General features: G+C 45.5%; 1 protein-coding gene and 1 pseudogene across 2 annotated transcripts; one reads left to right on the top strand and one right to left on the bottom strand.

Annotated features, from left to right (window-relative positions):
• Positions 1–4,184: 4,184 nt before the first annotated feature.
• Positions 4,185–7,848, bottom strand: LOC119312775 (rust resistance kinase Lr10-like). 2 transcript variants are annotated; one of them, XM_037588534.1, is made up of 4 exons: positions 6,247–7,848; positions 5,966–6,144; positions 5,689–5,837; positions 4,185–5,549 (listed from the first exon to the last, which is right to left on the bottom strand). In XM_037588534.1, the coding sequence occupies exons 1-4, from the start codon at positions 6,712–6,714 to the stop codon at positions 4,396–4,398; spliced, it is 1,950 nt and encodes a 649-aa protein (XP_037444431.1). In that variant the 5' UTR covers positions 6,715–7,848; the 3' UTR covers positions 4,185–4,395. The 2 variants fall into 2 exon arrangements, with proteins under 2 accessions (XP_037444431.1, XP_037444430.1); XM_037588533.1 differs by having other exon boundaries at positions 5,966–7,848.
• Positions 7,776–10,839, top strand: LOC119312776 (annotated as a pseudogene).
• The last annotated feature ends 7,123 nt before the right edge of the window (positions 10,840–17,962 follow it).

Raw genomic sequence — 17,962 nt, 5'->3', positions numbered from 1 at the left:
TTCGTATTCCCACATATAGGGCATGGACAACACATAAAACCATTCTGCTTGTTTGCCTCAGCCACTTTGAGAAAATCATGCACGCCCTTAATGTACTCGGAGGTGTGTCTGTCACCGTACATCCATTGCCGGTTCATCTGCGTGCATTATATATAATTAAGTGTGTCAAAAATCATTACAGAACATCATGAATAGATAATTAAGTGACCAAATTAATAGAAGTTCATCATCACATAAAAACCAAAGTACATACATAGTTCTCATCTAACAACATAAAGCTCTGCAGAGCATCTAAATTAATTAAACCATACATTAAAACTATGTAAAACATTTCAATGCGAAAACAAATGCGATCATAATCGCAACCAAGGTAACAACTGATCCAACGGCATAATGATACCAAGCCTCGGTATGAATGGCATATTTTCTAATCTTTCTAATCTTCAAGCGCATTGCATCCATCTTGATCTTGTGATCATCGACGACATCCGCAACATGCAACTCCAATATCATCTTCTCCTCCTCAAGTTTTTTTATTTTTTCCTTCAAGAAATTGTTTTCTTCTTCAACTAAATTTAACCTCTCGACAATAGGGTCGGTTGGAATTTCCAGTTCAACAACCTCCTAGATAAATAAAATCTATGTCACGTTGGTTGGCATAATTTTCATAAACAATAAATGAACCAATAGTTATGAAAAGATAATATATACCACATCTGAATCATAGACAGGACGAGGGCCGACAGGGGCGGAGACCAAAACCATCGCACTATATAAGATGCAATAATAAAAGTAAGAAAATAATACAAGTATCTATCTAAACATACAAGTAAGAATATTTTTCCTTTCAGAAAGAAGATAAGAACAAGAGGCTCACCACGGTGGTGCCGGCGATGAGATCGGCGCGGGTGATTGACGGCGGTGAAGACGGGGACGGGGCGTGACGGACCGCTAAACCTAGACAAATATTGAGGAAAATGGAGCTTGGAGGTCGAGCTTGTAGAGGAGAAAGCTTAAGTAGTGTGGCTCGGGCATTCCATCGAACACCTTGTGTGCATAGGAGGTGAGCTAGAGCACCACCAAGCCCTCTCCCCCTCGGCGGCCAAAAAAAACAGAGCACCGTGCTCTGTTTCTCACGCGAAGGGGTATATATAGGCACCTCATTGGTCCCGGTTGGTGGCATGAACCGGGACTAAAGGGGAGCCTTTGGTCCCGGTTCAAGCCACCAACCGGGACCAATGATGGTGGGCCAGGAGCGAGGACCATTGGTCCCGGTTCGTCCCACCAACCAGGACCAAAAGGGCCAGACGAACCGGGACCAATGCCCACGAGGCCCCGGCCGCCCCCCTGGGATTACGGACCGGGGCAAATACCTCCATTGGTCCCGGTTCGTGGCAGAACCGGGACTAATGGGCTGAGCAGGTCTGGGTCATTGCCCCCTTTTCTACTAGTGATACAAACCATTCTGTTTGAATAGATGAATATAGACATTCAGTAACTAATTAAATAGATCCATAATTTCGCAGGAACCAGAGGAGGAAGATAGACTCAGCATGCTGACGGATGACATTTTACTGTCCATCATGGGGAGAGTCGATCTAAGCACAGCTGCAAGGACGAGTGCGTTGTCTACATGGTGGAGGTGCCTTCCTTGGTTGCTGCCCGACCTCAGCGTTGATGCCAAAAATTTCCTGCCAATTCAACACCCTAACCCTATCGAAGGGAACGATATGGAGGAAGCTATGGCATCTCTAACCAAGGCAACAAGGAGCTTCTTGGTTAACCAGCAAGGAGAATCCAGGATCTCAACTCTGCACCTTAAGATCTATCTGATCAACAATTTCTTGTGCAAAGTTGGCCCACTAGTAGGCGACGCAATCGAGAGTGGTTTGGTGAAAGATTTGGATCTCTCCATTCTTGGTAAGACAGATCTTTCGCACTGTACGGGGGAGGATATGCTACACCGAGCCCAAGCAATAGATGGTTTTTTCAGTGCCTGCCCAAGTGTGCTCAGTTGCCTCACAAGACTTTATCTACACAGTGTAGGCTTTGACAATAACTTGGACATGCACCATGTTGTCTTTGACTGCTGTAAGCAACTGAAGCATCTAACCCTTGATAATTGTGATACTATTGCCAGCTCCCTGTTTAAGATTGATGCACCCAATTCAAAACTCCATGTTCTAGAAATCATCTGTTGTGATTTTGAAAGACTTGAATTGGTCTACCTTCCGAAACTGGAGACGCTCGAATGTGAGACTTGGACATTGGTGCATGCCCCTTTGGCCTTTGGTTTCGTCCCATCTCTTGGAGAACTAGGACTCTTAGATGGTGCACAAGGTTGGCAATACGAATTTAAATTAAGTGAGCTTCTACATGGAACCACAAGCATACACACTCTCACATTGGATTTCCAAGGAGAAAATGTAAGCTGCAGTTTATTGCCATCAAGTATTCACATTCCTTTCCCTTTTTGCATTCATTGTGTTGTCACAACTTTGAGAGTTACATCATGTATGTGTTTATGAATGATGATGAATCAACATTCTTATTTTTTTCAATTTATTTATTCTCTGGTCAGATTTGGATGCAACATGAAATGAAGTAACTCATCCCCGCATTCAGTAAGCTAAGGAAGCTGTCTGTGCGTGGTATCTTTGTTGAATTCGACCTTTTATGGACGGCAACATTTCTTTTGGCGGCAGAATGCATGGAAATATTACATATCGAGGTGATGTCTCAACATTTAGGGCTTATTGTAGTTCTTCATATATTTTGGAGCAAAGATGTTTAAAACTTACATATGTATTGAATTGGTCGCACAAACACAGGTATGGGAACATATCTATGATGACAAGTCGAGACAGTTTTATGCTGAAAGGACTCCTCAGTGGGAGATGCACTTTGATGGCTCCAAGAACTGGCATTTGAAAGAGCTAGAATTCACTGGCTTTAGATCACTAGAACAACAATTTAAGTTTATAAGGTTCGTGCTGGAGCAAGCTCCAAATTTGCAGACGATAATTCTGAAAGGAGATGAGCGATGTGAGTACTGCGATGCTCTTGATACACCTCGTACTTCGAAATTTCCGAAGAAGGATGAGCAAGAACTGGCAGTAAGACGAATTCGAGGTGACTTTTTCTCGCCATGAATAATTTTCGACGAATAAGGAGTTGTAAGAAACTAGTCAGAGAGGGCATATCTCAGTCGAGATAATATTTGATATTTATAACTATTAAGAAGCATTACGTATTGCTCTAGGTGTGGCTGCTACCATTTGCAAAGTTGCTAAAGCAAAGCCCTCAAGCTCCTCGTTGTGAAAATGAATTTTCGTTTATTGCACAGATGAAACTAAACTGCTTCATGCGAAATGTAATGCACTAGACTAGACATAACATTATGTGTGTGCCATATTTTGGGTGCTTTTATACGCTAGTTCTTGAATCCTGGATCTCAACTCTGCACCTTTAAGATGCATCTGATGATGAACACCTCGTACGAAGATGAAGTCGGTCACTGGTAGGTCAGTAGAGAATGGTTCGGTGAAAGAGGAGGTTCTGCACCAAGAGATCACAAGAGGAGGTTCTGCAGGCCTTGTACTACTAACAACCAAACCATTTTGTTTCTCGTGGAGTCGGTTCTGCACCTTTAACATTTTGTTTCTCATGAATGATTTTGTTTTGCTAAATAAAGCAAAACAAAATGCAGAACCGACTCCACGAGAAACACTGCTACTACTCTGTTTCAGTAGCCCGACTTCCTCCATTTGATCTATCCTAGATTCATCGTTGTTTTCATAGAAAAAAAGAAGGAAGATTGTACTGCTCCTTCATGCAGCATCAAAGCAATGCATTCTGCACCCAACTCAAAAAAAAAAGAGTTCAGCCGTCAAGTGAACAAAAGAGACTGGAACGACTGGATGAGACTTGCTTGCCCTGCAACTCTAGTGTCTTGTGCCTCCCTACTCTCTAAATGGGCAAGGAAGGGTTGCATTCAGAGTTGAATGAAATTTCTCCAACATTGTTTCCATATTTTAATAACCAATTGAGTACATTTCTTCCTAATCCGCTCCATCAGGCGGTCACCAAAATTCCAGATTATCTGACATATACTCCCTCCGTTCCTAAATATAAGTCTTTTTAGACATTTCAAATAGATTACAACATACATATGTATGTAAACATATTTTAGAGTGTAGATTAACTCATTTTGCTCCATATGTAGTCACTTGTTGAAATCTCTAGAAAGACTTATATTTGGGAACGGAGGGAGTATTTGTCAGGCACATCCACGTACAGCGGCAAGATTTCAATCATAGTACATACCGTACACGGCACTGCTACAAAAGTGTAAAAACAAGTAAATCTCACTGAACCGTGAACCCACTCTACTGACTACTCTGCATTTCTAAGACCAGCGCTGTTGTCTTGCGTAGAAGCACCATCAAAATCCTCCTCCTCCGACAGAGTAGTCAGCTCAGAGAAGACGTGGTGAGAACCAGCAGCTACAGGGGCGTGCTCATCGTCACAGAAGAATGGCCTGGAAGGCACATGCAGGCCTTCAACGCCACCTTCGAGCATCTCTATGGCCTCGCTCATCGTCGGCCGATCCTGAGACTTCATCTGGATGCAGCATAGCCCAACGAGACAAACCTTCCGCTCCAACTCGTGCATCTCATCTGCCGCAGATATCACAGCCACTTCTTGTTGCCTTGTTAGCCTGTCGTACACCCAGGACGGGTAGTACGCCTGGCTTGAGTTTGATGCATTCGGATCAGCATTCCGGCGTCCTCCTGCCATTTCCAGTAGCAGCATCCCGAAGCTGTAAACATCAGATTTACTGGATACCACACCAAAGCTCCGGGATACCATCTCAGGAGCTATGTACCCAATGGTTCCCCGCATAGCGCTCAACGGCACAAAGCTGTCATCCCTTGGGTACAGTTTGGCCAGGCCGAAATCAGCAACTTTCGGGACAAAATTGGTATCGAGAAGAATGTTGTGCGGCTTGATGTCGAAGTGCAAAATCTGCATGTCGCACCCCTCATGCAGGTAGTTGATACCCCTTGCAATCCCCAAGGCAATCTCATTGAGCTTGTCCCAAGAGAAGCTCCTCTCCGACGAAAAGATGTATTTGTCAAGAGAGCCATTAGGCATGTACTCATAGATCAGGGCCCTTCTCATTTCCTCCGAGCAGAACCCCATGAGATGGACCACATTGACATGGTGGATCCTGCCAATGGTGGAGACCTCACTAATAAAATCTTCTCCGTTGCAGTTGGAGCTACCTGCTAGCATCTTAACAGCAACATGGATATCTCCTGGGAGAAGAACACCTTTGTAGACTGAGCCATAGCCCCCTTGGCCCAATTTATCTCTGAAATGCCTTGTTACTGCGGTGATGTCTGTGTAGCTGTACCTGATTGGGCCCACCATTTGTTGCATCCGCAAGAACTTCTCGACTGCATCAATTGTTATCCTTGTTCTCCAGTACTTGTAGGCAAGGAATGTCAATACCACCAGTGGCGGCAGCATGAACCTGCATAGTACTGCAGAAGCAAATTTATGCAGTCTTTAGTAATAAGCTTTGATGATCAACAAACTGCAAATTTCCCATTTTGGGATGACAGAACAAACAGATAAATAAAGGGACTAATAGTTAATCAATAACAAATGGCTGTGAGGTACCAGCAGTTATTGCAATCCACTGGGCAATCCACATGGGAATTGCTGCATATGCATATTTTCCAGTTATGCGAGGAAACAAACGAGTTAGCAAAAGTTCCAAAATCTTTTCCCACGTGTATCTTCTAGACTTCATTCCACTGATTAATTCGCTGCAGGATCATGCCAAGGTTCAGAAAGGAAATTCATTAATTATGTAACAATTAGATGATGTAGACCAAGTGTGTGAGCATGTGTGGTGCGTGAGAGAAACAGAACAAGCAAGATTTCCAATACTCACCCAATACTGAGCAACGGCAAGGGTTGTTCAAAGCCACATGTAGTACATGCAAAATCTTGCGGAAAACTAACTGCGAATCCGTTTCTCATGGATTCCATGACATCTCGATAATTTGCATAATATGGCGATCTCTCGCCTTCCAGAACAATCACAGCCAGGCCCAGGTATCCACAGGAAGGCTTGAGGGCGAAAATGTCGGTGGGATCACCAATCAGCACATAAACAAAAGAGGAGCTCGTGCTATGGCAAGCAACTGGTGAGTAGAGAGTATTGTTCCTGACCTCACGCGAGCAATTCACAAAGGTAGCCAACGCAATTGAAGAGGGAGGGGCCAGTTCAAGCATTAACTCCGAGCCTTCTGACCTCAAAAAGCCACCACCGTAATACAGCTGGTAAGCCCCCTGGTTCCGTTGAGGAACAGGGCAGCTGCTGCTCAAGTCCAATCTAGCATCGACAACCAAGAAGGAAGAATTGGCATAATTTATCTCAGTCACAAAGTATGGCCAGCTGTTGATCGTAATGGTAGCCCTGCTATCGGTGCAAGCCAGCTCGTAATATGTAACTCCGCACTCGCCTGGATCACCTCTCCGGCGGAAAGGGTACCGGACGTCTTGCAGATGGCCGCAAGAAAAAGGAGGACAAGTATGATGATGACGCCCCTGGATATCAGCTACAAGAACTGCAAGCACACAAAAGAATGTTATGGCCTTCAAGGTAGCAGAACCACGAGCCTCACCAGGAGTTGCCATGGTTCGCTCTTGTTCTGCCTTCTTTTCAAGTGCACTCTTGTAATGCTACGATTCTGTCGTCCAGTCCTTATGATAGAAAAAGAAACAAGAGTATAACAGGTGGCAGTCACTTTCCAAAGACATATCAAGGACGTGTATTCTTTCTCCAAGCCACAAAGGTCAGGAGAAAGCCAGTAAACAGTTTCCGTAACACCCCAAAAGAAATTTGTGCTGTCATCTCATAAGGTGCTACTGAAATGGCATATGAATTAAACTTGACAATCTTTACAGAAGATGCACTTATTCTGCCACAATATTCTAATCCTATCAAGGAAATACACGACAAATTCTTCTTCGAAGAATGGCCAATACAAATTGTGCTGAACATGGATTTGTGTTTTCTTGGGGATGATAGATTTATCTTTTGAAAATGTCCACATCTGCCTGCAGTGCGGCCACATGAACATTACAGCTTGGAAATATTCTCACATAGCAACTATTCCTCACCCAATCAGTTATTTATTTCCGCAACCCCTCTAGCAGATAAGATGGGACGGGACTGGACTCGAGCAAGTCTACAATCACACTCAGACAGCTGTAACACGGCAGGAGGCTGCATTGAAAATTGGTATTCTCCGCAGCTTCACGTTCATGTCCATCTCCGCAGCTTCACCTTCATGTCCTTCTCCATTACAGCAAACCAAGATGAGTAAGTCCAAGTTGTATTCAATTTCAATTTGGAATTTGGTGCCACGATAGATGCATCTTCTGTCCATACCCAGCGTGTGACCATTTGAACATGACAGCTTAGAAATATTTCCACATAGCGACTTTTCCTCACCCAATTGCTTGTTTATTTCCAAACTTGCCCCTCGCTGATGATTGGACTGCAGCAAGTCTACAGTCACACTCAGACCACTATAACACGGCTGGAGGCTGCATTCACAACCAGAATTCTCCTCGGGCACAAGGCTACCAGCTCAACACAAGTGGCTCTGTTAATTTCATCAATAATCGCCAATCATTTAGATATTCCATTTTAAAGAGGTCATTTTTTCTTACTCATACAAAGAGTTGTATTGTCTTGCTATTGCCCTGCCTTCACCTTTACCTTTCCATCTCCGGTTCAACAGAGAGATGACTAAATTTCTTTCCATAGCCATCCTCATAGCTTTTCTTCTCAGCCATGGAATCGACATGGCCACAGCTTCAACAGTGTGGGGTGACCAAGATTTCTTCAAACAGTGCCCATGGTCCCGGTGCAGCAAAAATGGGCCTGAGATCCGGTTTCCGCTCCAACTTGAATCCAGCAATTCATCATGTGGAGCAACATGCGTGAAGATAGAATGCTCTGGCCAAGACACTGTCCTACTTCACCCATTTCTTGGCCCATTCAATGTCACTGCCATAGATTATAGCCATGCCACACTTAGCATCGCCCCGCTTGTGCAAGCATGCCATAAAGTTCAGAAGTTCATCTCGCAAAGTGTACCAGCCAACTCCAGCCATCAGTGTAGTCTCTACGGTGAACCAGGAAAGCTTTTAGGCTGTTCAAGGGAGATCCCGCCAATTCACAATTTTATGGCTAGCCCATTCTCCTGCCTTAGCAACGCAACCCACTTCTCATATTTGGTGAATGCTAAACAACCCGTGTATGTTCTTCCATTGAACTGCAGAGTCATCTCAGATGTTGTCATTCCGATATTAGGTAGCCCAGAGCTTTGGCAGCTGGAAGAAGAGGCCCAGAGATTTTATGAGATGAAAGTCTGCTGGTATACAGGGCCATCATCCGTTGCCTTCAACTGCACACGGTGCGAACAAGATGGGCGACCCTGCGCATTCAGCTCACAAAGGAATCAAACATTTTGTGTGCCTCATCCTCACGGTATCGTTTCTAACAGAACAAAACCTATTTTATGTCTTAACATAGTTTAATACTTTAAATGCTCTCAGATCTGCAGTTTTTATAATTCAGTTATTTACTTCTGCTTGAATCTTGTAACTTCCAGGAGATTCTCTGCTATCATATTTTTCTGAATCAATACAGCATAGCGCAACAGAATCACACAAATTAGACTAACTACCTATAAAGGGAATAATGGCATGTTTCCCCTAGCAACATGTAGTTAAATGTTTACAAGTTTCAGAATTGTGCGAAGTCCTAACATTCCAATGGATATGCATAGGGCCCAACTTAATTGCTAAGAAAAAAAACCCAAAACCGTAGCAATGTAAAATTATGCATGTTCAACATGTCCTCTAGTTTTATCAGATGATGCGGGCCGGTATGACAGACCGGTGACCATGAGGTGAGAAATAGATGCTTTTGTAACCTTTATACACACTACCTTACCCTAATCAATCTCCATTAATGACTCTTGTTAGTCACCAGAGATAGCACCATGCAAAAAAATGCTTCTCATGTTATATTTCCAACAGGAATATGGCTTTTGATGATATCAGATGAATGTAAAGACCATTTATCTTTTACATATATACTAACGTTAATAGGATGTTCCTAGAAAACCAAACTTTATCCTATCCCACTGGCCATGTAACAATGTTGGTCTTACGTACTTCCTCCTACTCATACAGATATTCTGCCTTCATTTCAAAACAAAGTTATTTTGCCTTTTATGTACTACTAAACCATCAATGAGATCTTATTTTCTTCTTTCGTATTTGCAGGTTCACATGTCAAAATCATTGCAGGTACTACTTCAATTCAAATTTTCCTTCTGCTACACATTTTTTTTTGGAACAAAAAAATGTATCTGCTACAGATAGATTATTTAGCTATTCTCACTCCTACATTCTCTTATCCCCATTAAATCTGTAAGCTACGGCTTTCTATCATAAGACAATGTGCGGATTACCTGTACACTGTATTTATGCAGCTACATCATCAGGGGTTGCCTTTGTTGTTCTTGTGTTGATGGTGGCTACCGCACTCTATCTTTCACTGAAGACGAGATATAACAGAGAGATACATTTGAAGGTTGAAATGTTTCTCAATACACATGGAAAATCAAAAACCACAAGGTACACTTTCTCTGAAGTTAAGAAGATGGCGAGACGGTTCAAGGTTAACTTAGGACGTGGTGGATATGGAAGTGTATACAAGGGCGAGCTACCAAATGGAATTCCTGTAGCTGTCAAGATGCTAGAGAACTCTATAGGAGAGGGACAAGAATTCATCAATGAAGTTGCAACTATTGGGCTAGTCCACCATACAAATATTGTCCGCCTCCTGGGCTTTTGCTATGAAGGAACAAGACGGGCTCTTATTTATGAATTCATGCCTAACGAGTCGCTGGAGAAATACATATTCTCTCGCGACTCTAATATTTTTCAGACTCTCTTAGTACCTGAAAAAATGCTAGATATTGCTTTAGGCATTGCAAGAGGAATGGAATATCTACATCAAGGATGCAACCAGCGCATCCTCCACTTTGACATCAAGCCTCACAACATCTTGCTGGACTACAACTTCAATCCGAAGATTTCAGATTTTGGCCTAGCAAAGCTGTGTGCCAGGGACCAAAGCATCATTTACATTAACTGCAGCAAGAGGCACAATGGGCTATATTGCACCGGAGCTATATTCCCGGAACTTCGGGGGCATATCCCACAAGTCAGATGTGTACAGTTTTGGCATGCTGGTGTTGGAGATGGTGAGTGGTAGGAGGACCTCAGACCCAAGGACTGAGAGCCAGAACGAGGTATACCTCCCGGAATGCATCTATGAGTTAGTTATCGCTCGCCAGGACTTGGCGCTTACAGGGGACACGGCAGAAGAAGAGAAAGAAAAGGTTAGAAAACTAGCCACAGTGGCACTGTGGTGCATCCAGTGGAACCCCAAGGATCGTCCCTCGATGACAAAAGTGGTAAACATGTTGACAGGGAGGTTCCAGAATCTACAGATGCCCCCAAGGCCTTATGTCCAATCCGAAAATCATGCTATCCCTTAAAAAACATGGAGAAAAGCATCACCATGATTTTAGTCTACATGTTGCTTGGTATTGGACAGCACAAATATGCACCTTATTTCTATCTTTCTACTCTAGCACCTGTTGTACCAATAATCAGTTGTGACCATGTCATAGTCGAAACATATGTGATTCACATTGAACTTATTCAGTAGTATGGTTGCTTGTCAGTGTGCATGTATGCCATAGTTCTATCCTGACAGCTGAGATACAAAATATCTGCCGATTACCTTATATTCTGTAGTTCCAGTGATATGGGAATCCCCCACATCCAATTTTTCTGCAGTGCAGTCATCCCCATGAAGAAGATGAAGGCATGATCTCGTCACTCCGGAATCTACAAAACCAAAATTCTCCCGATATAAGAAAATGATTAGCCTGCACATGCTTTGCCTCCCAGAACACACACCTTCTGTCCCTACAATTTTTGGATCTGTAAATAAACGACACTGCAGTTTTCTAGATCCGTGCCAAAGAAAGACACTCTCTTGGTCTGTAAACATGGGATTTATTGCCACATATAATAGTACACAAATTATCAGAGACTTGCCTTAGTTGTGCCCGGGCTGGCATTTCACCGAACACATGAAGGGCGCGCCGCAGAGGCAGAGGAGCAGAGCCGGACGATTCCCCTCGACCTCGTGCGTCGGCCGGACCAGGAGGCCTACACCGGGGGTGCCGAGCGTCGACCCGGAGGAGCGCTTGGTGCCGGAGATCATGCCGGCAACAACTAGTACTTGAGACGGCAGCGAACGCCTGTGCTGAGAGAGACGGAGAGAGCTCTCCGTGTGTCGGCTCTGTTGCTGCGAGAGCGAGACGGAGTTAGGCGTACTTCGTGAATGCGCCTCCACTACTATAAGGCGTTGTCTCCCGCTGCAATGGGTGTGATATACGTTACCCTTGAGATCTAGGATACTTAAGAGCATTTGCAGCCGGACTTTGCAAATCCGACCTCTTAAATGCCCGCGGACGCGACTGCGGGCATTGATTGGGCACGTCTCAAGCCGCGTCGTCATCCGTGTTTCTTATATTCAAACTCCTACATCATACTATAGCATGCAACGTCCATCAAACTACGTAGATCAGCTTCGGACATAGAAATTGCACAATAGTTCTTCAAAAGATCCACCAAAGTTCACACAAACGACAGACAACTATATACTACATCTAAAACTTGAAACAAAATCAACTTCACCACTTCCCGGCCGGCCCTTTCCCCTTCTGGTTGCCGGCATAGCTGTACCCATCGTCGGCTGGTGGAGGAGCGTCCGATTCGTTAGAGGAGGAGATGTCGTCGTCGAAAGAGGAGGAGCCGACAATGACGAGACCCTTGAGGCGCTGGACGGGCCGGTCCTGCTGCCGCCTGAGCTTGGCCAACCGAGCCGCCTCCTTCGCCTTCTCCAATGCCTCCCGCTCGGACTGCTCGATGGCAAGCCGAAGAGCCTTGGCGTTCTTCCAGCGGAGCCGCCGAGTGTCCATCTCCGCCGTCGTAAGCAACCGGCGGTAGACCCACGTGAGGAGCCGCTAGTCCTCGTCGGGCTCCGCCGGTAACTCACGTCGATGGCAGACAAAGCTCTCCATAGCCTCCTCTTCCTTGACTGCTGCCTCTCACGGCGGGCGGTGCGCGCCTCCGACTTCGACGTGCCGGTCCGGGCCGGCGTGGCGGCACAAGCACCCAACGCTGCCCATGAGGGGGAGCAGTAGCCGGCAGGGCGAGGGGACTGCGTGGGGAAGCAGCAGCCGGCGGGGCGATGGGACGGCGTGGGGGAGGCACCGATTGCACTGGCCGCCTGTCGGAGTTGCCCATGGGCCGGGAGGGGCCAGCGCTTCGGCGTCCGAGATGCTCCGACGGGGAAGCCGCACTTGCGGCGAGGCTGCAGATCTGGAGCTGCCCCCGGTGTCCGTCTTGGACCACTCCAAGGCGATGCGGAGGGCAAGCTCATACTCCGGATCCACCTCGTCGTCAGAGCGGCTGCACACGACATTGCGCGGGATTCGATCAAAATTGGTGAGAGGAGAGGAGAGGACGAAGCGAGGGAGGAGAGTGAATGAGCTAGGGTTTCGGACCGACGAGGCCGATGGGGTTTTTGTGGGACATCCGTGGTATCGATGGTGGATCGGACTTGTCAGGCGGAAGCATCCGGACGTGCTCGGGCCACCCATATCCGCCCTATATTTGGGTTGGATATGAGGGATGCCGGTTAGTCCGGGCATTTGAGGCCCGTTTGAGGCGGCCGTTTAGATCGAAAAAACGTGACCGGGTAGTGACTGGGTAGCCCTCCAGGGCTTATGAGACGACTTTAAGAGGTTCGGTTGTAGATGCTCTAACAGAGCAACACTCTATCATGTATGGACTTTTCTTGAGGAAGGATAGTTTTGTCCATTTTAGACTACATGGACTTTTTCAGGTTGCATCGCTGCGGGAGTGCTCGTCCTTCATGAGGTTGTCCCAATCCATTGGATTGGGGCGTCGCCGGAGTTGGCCCTGGCGAAGGAGGCGGAGATATTCGGGTGAGAGAAGTGGAGAAGACGAGAGGGAAGCAAAGAGTGGGAGTGGACTGAGAGCTTCGTTCCTAAATATAAGTTTTTGTAGAGATTCCACTATGAACCACATACAGATGTATATAGATGCATTTTAAGTATAGATTCACTCATTTTGCTTCGCATGTGGTCTATAATGGAATCACTTCAAAGACTTATATTTAGGAACGGATGGAGTACACTACTAGGAAAAGGCTAATTAGTGGCGCATCTGTTTTTGCCATTAATGGCGCACTACAGGTGCGCCATTATTATCACACCATTAATGACAAAATAGTAATGGCGCACCTATAGTGCGTCATTACTATGCCTAGCTGGTGCGCCATTAGTAATGGCGCACCACATAGAAGTGCGCCATTACTAACAAATTTTTTTTCAAATTTTTTTTCAGAATTTTTGTTTATTTTTTTTTAAAATTTTCAATTTTTTTTCATTTTTTCTTAATCTCGGGTCACTATGGCTTAATCTCAAGTAAAATCGCACTCCGTGGTCAAACTTCCTAGAAGGTCACCCATCCTCACACTACTTCAGCCCGAGCACGCTTAACTTCCAGTTCTATCAAACCCCAGCACCAACTCACTTCACAGGCACTTGTTGATATATCCATCATATCAATCCTATTAAACCTTGTTGATGTCTAGGACTTTGGTCATGTTCATGAGTGTGATGAAATTTTGAAAAAAATATTTCAAACTTTCCGGTCATATTACGTATCATAATTAAAAAAAATCCAATTTCTTTTTGAAACCAATTTTTTTTCTGTTACTAGTGGCGCACCTAGCAAATGGTGCGCCACTAGTAAGTTTGAATTTTTTTTCATTTTCCCACCTCTAGATATTAAAAGCCCGTATCTTTCGTTCTGTTAGGTTTTTGGGGATTTTGAAGATGTTGAATGGGGTTCCCCCGGTTCAATTCGTATGTAACATTTCGAGTAGATGATTTTTCATATAAAAAACTTTTTAATCTGAGTACGTATGCAAAAGTTATGCCCATTTTACTAAATTCCAAAGAGATTTTGCAAATAAATTCGAAATTCATATTTGTAAATTTTCCCAACAACTAGACCACATATCACATGGGAAACTTATTTTCTTTTATTTTTTGACATTTCCATCATTTTCTTTTATTTTTTTTAAACTGAAAAGGCGGTCCAGGGGTGCATTTAGCACTATATCTGGCCATGGGCCGGGCCTGAAAAAGCCCACGGCAGAAAACTGAGGCCTAGGCCCTCCCAGGCCCTATCACTGGGCCTACTTTTCAAGCCCAAGCCCGACCCATCTGGTAAAAAGCCCTAAAAAGCCCTTAGGGCTTAGGGCCGTGGGCCAAGCCTCTTCTTTAAAATGCCAATATTCCAAGTCCAAGCCCGTCCAGGCCCTACTGGTGGGCTCAAAAGTCAGGCCCAAGCCCGGCCCATCTAGTAAAAAGCCCTTAGGGCTTAGGGCTGTGGGCCGGGCCTCTTCCTTAAAATGCCAATATTTCAAGCCCAAGACCGTTTAGGCCCTACTGGTGGGCTCAAAAGTCAGGCCCAAGCCCAGCCCATGGGCAAGCCCATCGGGCCTAGGCCCTGAATTTTAGGGCCGGGCCTGGGTGGGCCGACAGGGCCGGGCCTGAGATGGCCAGGACTATTTAGCACCAGGGTTACTAATGGCGCACCTAATGTGTGGTGCGCCATTAGTAGTTTTGAAAAAAAGTTGTTAGTAGTGGCGCACCAGTGGACAGTGCGCCATTACTAGATGGCGCACTGTCCACTGGTGCGCCACTACTAACAATTTTTTTTAAACTACTAATGGCGCACGATGGATGTGGTGCGCCATTACTGTGTCAACTAGTAATGGCGCACTATACCCTGGTGCGCCACTGCTAACAATTTTTTTTTCAAAACTACTAATGGCGCACCACACATTAGGTGCGCCAATAGTAATGTCAATAATGGCGCACCTGTATCTGGTGCGCCAATGCTATATAGCAGTGGCGCACCACATACATGGTGCACCATTAATGTCCATATCAGCTATAGCCCTTTTCCTAGTAGTGCTACTAGGGTTTATCCGAGAGTGTGGGGACGGTGGTGGGGCGGCGCAGGCCATAGCGGGCCACGTTATGTGGCAGGCCTATGCGTACGCGTCCTGGTGTCTTTATATCCGCCTTAGATATGGGCTGCATATGGAGAGTGTCCGTCGGCATTTAAACTGGATATGGGTAGACCAGTTGGGTGTTTTCTTGGTCTGACAGTGGCTGGGCAGCCTGTCCAAGCGTTTAGGGCGGGTATGGGTCCGGTTTGTGCTATTATGTGGTTCAAAAGTACCTAGGCTACTTGAATTGAAAGCTATAAGTTCATAAAAATCATTTGTTTTTGAATTACAGAAACTTACATTTTTTTAGAAAAGGAGGATGACCCCCGGCCTCTGCATCTGGGCGATGCATGCGGTCACTTTATTAATTATTCTCACAAGACCTTACAAAATCATACAACAGCAAGACTGAAGCCACCGTCTAATCAACAATTGTCGCTACACCTATCCAATTGATGACGGGGCGCTGATAGCCTGGGCCTAATACCAAACAGACATCGCAGCCAAACCTAAACATCTAAGACCTGAGGTCCCAACCAGGATGTTTGCCTGGTATGGGGCACCTATGAGTCCGGCGCACTCCTCAACCAGGACGCCTGCCGGGTATGAGGCCGCCGCAGCCACCTGCCACGAGTCCATCTTCAGAGTTGTATTGTTGCATCTATCGTGCCAGGTCTAACTGCCGTCGACGCCACCATGACGCCAGACAGCGTCGTCCTCCTGCGCGAGTCCATCCTCCCACATCGAACTCCGAATCTGCATTGCGACGCGCCGTCAAGATCCGTCGCCATCAATGTATGGATGAAGCACCGCTCCACCAAATAAGCCGTCCGCTCGTCCCGTGAAGCCGAGTGCACCTCCAAGAATACCGACCCCAAGGGGGTTACGACACATGATTGCCGCCAACATCCAATCAGCTGATCTAGGGTTTCCCCCGGAGGTATTGAGTGGAGTTGGGAGCTTCACCTCGATAATGCCTTCATGAAGGAAACGATGATAAGGGCATCGTCATCACCGGCTCTGGCCATCGACCGAAGACCAGGTTTTCACCCGGATCCGTCCCAAGAAATCCACCCAACAACCTGTGCACCGTCTCGACCGCCTTCAAAGCCCCAGATCCAGCCGCCTAGATCCGGCGACCAACCGCAGCAACAGTGCCACCGTGGGATCCCTGGCGCACCAGCCACTGCCTGGGTGTGCCACCACTGGAGCCTAGGAGGAGGGCTCCCACCCCGCCTCGCCAAGCCGCGAGAGCCGCTGAGAAGGATCCCGCGCGCTCGTCACCGTCTCTGATCTGAACCAATCCATAGCAGATCATCATCACAGATCTGCCTTGGACAGGGACTGCACCACGCTGATGTCTACTACACAACCTTCTTCTTGTAGACGTTGTTGGCCTCCAAGTGCAGAGGTTTGTAGGACAGTAGAAAATTTCCCTCAAGTGGATGACCTAAGGTTTATCAATCCGTGGGAGGCGTAGGTTGAAGATGGTCTCTCTCAAACAACCCTGCAACCAAATAACACAGAGTCTCTTGTGTCCCCAACACACCCAATACAATGGTAAATTATATAGGTGCACTAGTTCGGTGAAGAGATGGTGATACAAGTGCAATATGTATGGTAAATACAGGTTTTTGTAATCTGAAAATATAAAAACAGCAAGGTAACTAATGATAAAAGTTAGTGTAAACGGTATTGCAATGCTAGGAAACAAGGCCTAGGGTTCATACTTTCACTAGTGCAAGTTCTCTCAACAATAATAACATAATTGGATCATATAACTATCCTCAACATGCAACAAAGAGTCACTCCAAAGTCACTAATAGCGGAGAACAAATAAAGAGATTATTGTAGGGTACGAAACCACCTCAAAGTTATCCTTTCTGATCGATCTATTCAAGAGTCCGTAGTAAAATAACACGAAGCTATTCTTTCCGTTCGATCTATCATAGAGTTCGTACTAGAATAACACCTTAAGACACATATCAACCAAAACCCTAATGTCACCTAGATACTCCAATGTCACCTCAAGTATCCGTGGGTATGATTATACGATATGCATCACACAATATCAGATTCATCTATTCAATCCAACACAAAGTACTTCAAAGAGATCCCCAAAGTTTCTACCGGAGAGTCAAGAAGAAAACATGTGCCAACCCCTATGCATAAGTTCATGAGGTCACGGAACCCGCAAGTTGATCACCAAAACATACATCAAGTAGATCACATGAATATCCCATTGTGACCACGGATAAGAACATGCAAGACATACATCAAGTGTTCTCATATCCTTAAAGACTCAATCCGATAAGATAACTTGAAAGGGAAAACTCAATCCACTACAAGAGAGTCACTAGTGCAGAATCGGACAATAGCACCGGTTTGTAAGGCCCTTTAGTGCCGGTTCCATAACCGGCACTAAAGTGTGGGCACTAAAGGCCCCCCCCCTTTAGTACCGGTTCAGCATGAACCGGTGGTAAAGGGCAACCACGTGGCACGAGCCAGCTCAGGGGGGCTGGAGCCCTTTAGTACCGGTTGGTAATACCAACCGGTACTATAAGGTTTTTTTTTAGTTTTATGATTTCTTTTTCATTTAATTTTGTGTTTCCATTTTAATTCTTTTTCGTTTGCTGGTATTTTATGATACTACACATTGTACACGTT

Source organism: Triticum dicoccoides, chromosome 5B, assembly GCF_002162155.2.
Source record: "Triticum dicoccoides isolate Atlit2015 ecotype Zavitan chromosome 5B, WEW_v2.0, whole genome shotgun sequence".
NCBI lineage: Eukaryota > Viridiplantae > Streptophyta > Magnoliopsida > Poales > Poaceae > Triticum > Triticum dicoccoides.
This window is presented reverse-complemented; position numbering and strand designations above follow the sequence as displayed.

Excerpts from the sequence above, each read along its gene's own strand:
- LOC119312775 (XM_037588533.1), bottom strand. The coding sequence starts at position 6,714 with ATGGCAACTCCTGGTGAGGCTCGTGGTTCTGCTACCTTGAAGGCCATA. Across the intron at positions 5,838-5,965 it reads TTGCCGTTGCTCAGTATTGG|CGAATTAATCAGTGGAATGA; the intron begins GTGAGTATTGGA and ends ATGATCCTGCAG. Across the intron at positions 5,550-5,688 it reads GTGGATTGCAATAACTGCTG|TACTATGCAGGTTCATGCTG; the intron begins GTACCTCACAGC and ends TTGCTTCTGCAG.